At 43.3% G+C, this 5,523-nt stretch overlaps 1 protein-coding gene across 1 annotated transcript; it reads left to right on the forward strand.

Moving 5' to 3' along the window:
- Positions 1 to 3,378, forward strand: F5J12DRAFT_785835 (uncharacterized protein; the record flags this gene model as incomplete). Its single annotated transcript, XM_051743311.1, has 16 exons — positions 1 to 316; positions 646 to 759; positions 805 to 902; positions 948 to 1,016; positions 1,057 to 1,220; positions 1,243 to 1,460; positions 1,508 to 1,647; positions 1,699 to 1,719; positions 1,908 to 1,996; positions 2,291 to 2,412; positions 2,465 to 2,506; positions 2,582 to 2,714; positions 2,774 to 2,933; positions 2,984 to 3,165; positions 3,213 to 3,240; positions 3,322 to 3,378. 16 exons carry the CDS (start codon positions 1 to 3, stop codon positions 3,376 to 3,378), a joined length of 1,953 nt encoding a protein of 650 aa, XP_051596100.1.
- Positions 3,379 to 5,523: the final 2,145 nt, after the last annotated feature.

Genomic DNA, 5,523 nt, shown 5'->3' on the forward strand with positions numbered 1-5,523 from the left:
ATGCACAAATTCCCTCTGGCTAATGAGTGGCATGTATTGCTTGGGCAGTCTCTGCTGAGCAGAACTGCAGTGTGGTTCTCTGATGTTGTCTCCCTTTTTGATCATTTCTTGGCCAGCATGCCATATGAGAAACCACTGGAGATGACAAATGCATTCCAGCAGATCATTGCCCAGCACACAGTGCTTAATTCAAGCATGTGTCTGCATCAGGAGAATGATATGGATGCTATGTCTTCAGCAGTTATATCCTCTAAATGCCTTTGTGAAGAGGTAAGGAGCATGGATAACCCTCCTACACCCAATAAACACTTCAAAGGTGTGTAGTCTTAGCATGAATTTTATGTTTAGTTCAGGTTCTGTATGTTACATGTAAAGTTTCAATTCATTTGCAGTGGGTAACTGTCTCTGCATGTCATTTCATTTTACATCTCATGATGAACCTGTCAATGTTTATATGGATTCACAAGATGTCATTTTGTCATGGTCCCTAGGCATCCATCTTATACTGTTCTCTGCTTAACTGCTTGTACCTTTAGATGTCCACCCAATCTAGAACAATCCCACTGAAAAAGAAGGATAGCAAAAAAGCCAAACAACAACCAGAGGCTGATGGAAGCACTTGACCTGCAAAAAACAAGTGTCTAGGAAGCCCACCCATTGGTCTCAAAGAGTCTCAGTCTGTTGCCACAGCAGGACTCCATCATAGTGGAAGGGCAGGGGCAGGTTCAGGTGGAAGGGCTGAGCAATTGGAATGGATTGGTACTGCCCTTGAAGGCTGAGCTACATGGCTGTGAAAGTCAACAGATCTCCCCAACAATTCCATTGTAAATCCTCTTGCACCACCACCCACTCAGTGGAAAAAGGGTGGGGGCCACAGTGCTGGCCAGAATGCAAAACTGAAGGTCAGTTCTAGTTATTTGCAAATATCAAGCTAACTGCTTGCAAAGTCCAATGTTGCCCCACCACCCTATGCACCTCCCATTGTGAATGGTCCTAGCCCAGCTGACATGCCTCCAGTGAGTGTCTTTTCATACTGATATACAATGTTCATTTCAGAATCCTGTCCCTCAGTCTTCAATGGCAGTAGCAACTCCTGTCTTCCACCAGCACCCCACAGACTCCCATCACTCTGGTTTCAGTGTTCTGGCTCAACAGTCAGGTGATATCATGCCTCCCTGGATGGAACCTGACTTTCAAGTGCTCAATAATCCCCAACTCTTGTATTGACCCTTCCATTGATAGCTCACTCTCATCAAGACAAACTTTGGCAACCACTGATGTTTTCCACAAGAGTTCAGAGAAGCTGTCATCAGAGGGCTCCTCAGAAGAGGAGTTGGAGACCTCAAATAATAACCCATCAGATGCAGAGGCTGGTGAGGTCTCCAGTGATGAGTCCAACAAAGATGAAGACAATGCATTTGGATGGGGTGCAATGAATCTTAGGCAATCAACTCATCCTGGTACATGTCAGAGGTTATTATGGTATTCACTCAATGTTCTTTGTTAGGCCTCTCCCAAGAAATGATGACAAGCAATCCTATTTGCCACAATTCCTTACCCCCTGACCATGAGTTCACATACTCATGTGATGAGGATGATGATGCAGCTCTGCAAAGCTTACAATCCAAGGACAAGGCTCAGCCAGAGGTATGAAAAGGCCATTCCTGCTAGCTTTATTTATTCAGATTGTTATTTTAGGGTTCCCAATGTGGTGCTGTTGTCAGTGTTCTTGAACACCACCATCACACTAATGGCTGCCCTTCTGTTCCTGATCATGATCTTCTGACCCCTGCACACAACTTGGTCAACAAAGTATCTCAGCATGCTGTAGGAAATGAGATTTAAATGAGGAGAGGTTTAGTAGGGATATCTGAGGGGAATGAGTAGGCCAAAAGGGGCTTCTATAGCCTGGGACTGGATGGAGGGGATGTCTGAGGGCTTCTATGGCTGTCTGGGTGCAGGGAAATGACCTTCTTGAACTTGTCTCTTGTCTGTGGTAACTCATCTATTTTTCTAAAGGAAAAAACCATACATAAGTAGCACTACTGCTGACTAAGCAACCAAAAATGCGAAATCTAAGTGCAACTCATAGAAAACAGTATCTAGAATGAAAGTGAAGTAAAACAAGCAAAATAAGGCAATTCCCCTGGTAGGGAAATTACATTCCCTAAAGTGCCAGAGCCCCTCATAACTCTAAGAAAGCTAAGGATGAGGGTCCATTGCCCTCACAACTGAGATTTTACAAGGCAGTATGGAAGGACTGTCTTGAAGATGCTAAATGAGAATGCAGGGCTGCACATGCACTTTCTAACCCATTCCCATTGAAATCTCACAACCTCAACCTCTCCATAACAGAGGTGCTCATCACTGTCATCATTGAGTGGAATCAACACAGTGTGCAATTTGAAGCTAGTGAGTAACAATATTTTCACTTTATACATGTCTCATTATCCTAACTTTATAGGTTGCTGGCCTCACCACAAGCAAGATATGGTGCACCTCATAAGTAATCCCATCTTTTGGTTACAGCTGCTGACATACTGCCAGTAGCTCCTTGGTGATATATCTACCTGGTGTTCAGAATTGAAGTCAGTTGTGCTGGAAACCATGCCATCTGTGTTCAACCTTATCCCTCCTTCTGATGTTGCACCATGGGTTCATGTACAATGGATAGAGACCACTGCCACAAAGCTCCTTGTCAACTCACTTTTCCTGTGAGACAGTATTGATGAGAATGTATGTTTGCACAGTTCATTATCTGCACTACTAACAGATTGGTTTATCAGGGAAAAACCAGGAATTTCACTCACTCCACCTTCAAGGAAGCTGTCATACAATTCTACCATACTGGCACATATCAAATCATGGATAAGCATCCTGAGTCCTTCAGCAATTCAGTTCCCCTTTCCTGTCTGGCTCTCATTGCAGCCACAGTGAGTTATCTTACACCCTGAGTTGCTGCAACTCAAACTTTTCCTCACAGTATCATTGTGTGTTGGATGGATTTGTGAAGAATGGCACAGGAAAGACAATGCCTCAATTCTCTGGCAAGGCTTACAATTCCATTTTCCATGGCATGATGAAGGTGCTGAACAACATCCTTTGTAATCCTTATCACAGCATGAGGTTGTGTGATCAGCTTTCTCAGTGGGTGAAGGAAGGATGGTAAGTACCAGGGTGGCTGACATGCTCATACTGACTCCTCACATCAGGGCTGCACTGCAAGAGGTTGATATGAATGTAGATAGGTACCAGCACATTCAGGCAGTCCTTGATTGATTTCATAATACCTATTCCTGTTGTACCTGTCATTACACATAGTATGCAATTGATGCCAATCCACCTGTTCCTGTCATACCTGCTGTGAACTGTTGCTAGTTGTAGAGTGACCACCTGTTTGCAAAGTAAACATTGAGATGGGGAGTACTGGACAACACCCCAAGGAGAATACAGTCTGGCCAGTTTTGTACAGTGATAGCTAAGCATGAAAGTTCCATAGCAATCCATAGTAAGTAAGATACTGGACAAAGTTCCATGACAATGTGACCATTCCATAGTAACAGGCAACTAGCCATAGCAAAAGGTGTTGTTGGGGGCATCTGTCCAGCCTGGACCTAGCTAGGGGACCCTGTGTATTATGGAGCACTGTGGAGAGCTCCACAGTTCAAAGTGATTTACTGATGGGATCAGCAAGAAACCAGTCAGGTGCATTGAAACATAGTGATCTGACCATGGAATTACTACATGCTGCATTTCAACCATCCAGGTTGCTGCAAACACTAGTAGTGCTTGTGTAACTATGAGTCATTCTCAAACATTGGGGAAGAAACCTTGTGGCTGGTGAAGTAAGACGGCCACTGAGACAGTTGAACAGGATCCTCAGGCTGGGGATACCACAGTGGCAGTAAACCTACACTCTTATGTATCCCTAGGTTGGCTTGCTAACAAGGTCAACCTTGCATAATTCAGGCATGGGCTTGATGTGCACCCCAAAGTACATGATCAAAACATTAGGTCCACATCTAAATCCTCCCTCACACACTTTCAATCACTGCTGCTAGACCACTCTTATTTGGCTGCCTGTCATTGCACTGCTGGTTGCTCCTCAAACATTCTCCACTTTACAAGGTTGATGGATCACTTTTGCCAGACAGTTTTCATTTCTGTGTTGCTTGGTCTCATTAGCTCCTGCTGGACTTGTGATGGACAACTGATGCTTTTGTGGAATACCCTGTTATATGATCATACTGTTGGTGTCTCTGTAACCTCAGGTAGCATTAGAAATCACAATTTTGTCAATTGCCTGGTTATTGCTATGACAAGTGGGGCATGTGTAAGTATATACAAAAATCTGCACCATCATGGCAGAAAATGAGTGCTTGCATCATCTTAATACAGTGTCATGACATGGAAAAACAGTTACAAGGCACTGTTAATCAGTACTTACAATTTCTTTTTTTTAATGAAGACACTGTTTTTTACTAGACTGGATGGGCACTTCAGCATCACATTATGACACTGATCTTCATTTGTTCTGACACTTAATAAAAGTGATTTGGACATTTATTTTTAGTGATTTTACTTTTTACAGTCACAACAGATTTTGGAGAGTTAAGGACAGGTTTTAATGTAGTACAAAATGTAAAGACTGCACTTGAGAATTAATTTGACAATTTTTCGAAGGCAAAACTTGAAATATTGGCAAACATTGAGGCATTCACAAAAACTTGAAGTGTTGCCATTGAAGAATTGTCAAATTAACTAGAACATGGCTGGCGCCACCAGCAGGCACCTTGTTTACTGCACCAGAGCACTGCCCTCGCAGCATGCAGCACACAAAAGAGAATTCCAACCAATAGATTTGTGTACTCATACCATGCCCCCCCTTTATCACAACATAGTACACATACATTACATGTACATGACCCCAGACAATATCACACCTACACAATCTCCTCACTTCCAAGGAATTGACATCAGAGCAGCTCATGTCTAAGTAGCATCAGCAACAAGTTAACTGCACATGTGTAACAGTCACTCATGAATCATCCTTGATCAGAAAAGACTGAGCATGGATAAAGGGATACACACTACCTCATACATAACCCCCCAAAAGCCAGATGATGTCAAAGAAACCCAAGCACTTGAAAACCTCAGCAGCTGAAAGAGACATGACCTGCATCTTGCTGATATTAACCCACAGGCCATGGCAATGAGTCATGGAGTGAGCCATAGACCTACACACCCCAGATTCTCCATGGATATCTTGGCAAGCCACCAAAAGAAACCCACGTTCCACATACTTTTCCAGGGTGCACATTGTTTTGAATCTGAATGGCTTGAAGTACAAAGGACCTGCATTAACCATGGACATTAGCTTGAGGGTCAGCTTCAGATATGCACAGAAGATGTAATCCACTGTGATGAAATTCATCACAGCAGTGCTGTGAAATTTGAAAATCAGAGACACAGCAGCCACTGTGGAGGACATGATGACATCAATACACCTGTGGAAGTTGGAGA

Source organism: Pisolithus orientalis, assembly GCF_024613125.1.
Source record: "Pisolithus orientalis strain OTSU chromosome Unknown F5J12scaffold_43, whole genome shotgun sequence".
NCBI classification, from domain to species: domain Eukaryota; kingdom Fungi; phylum Basidiomycota; class Agaricomycetes; order Boletales; family Pisolithaceae; genus Pisolithus; species Pisolithus orientalis.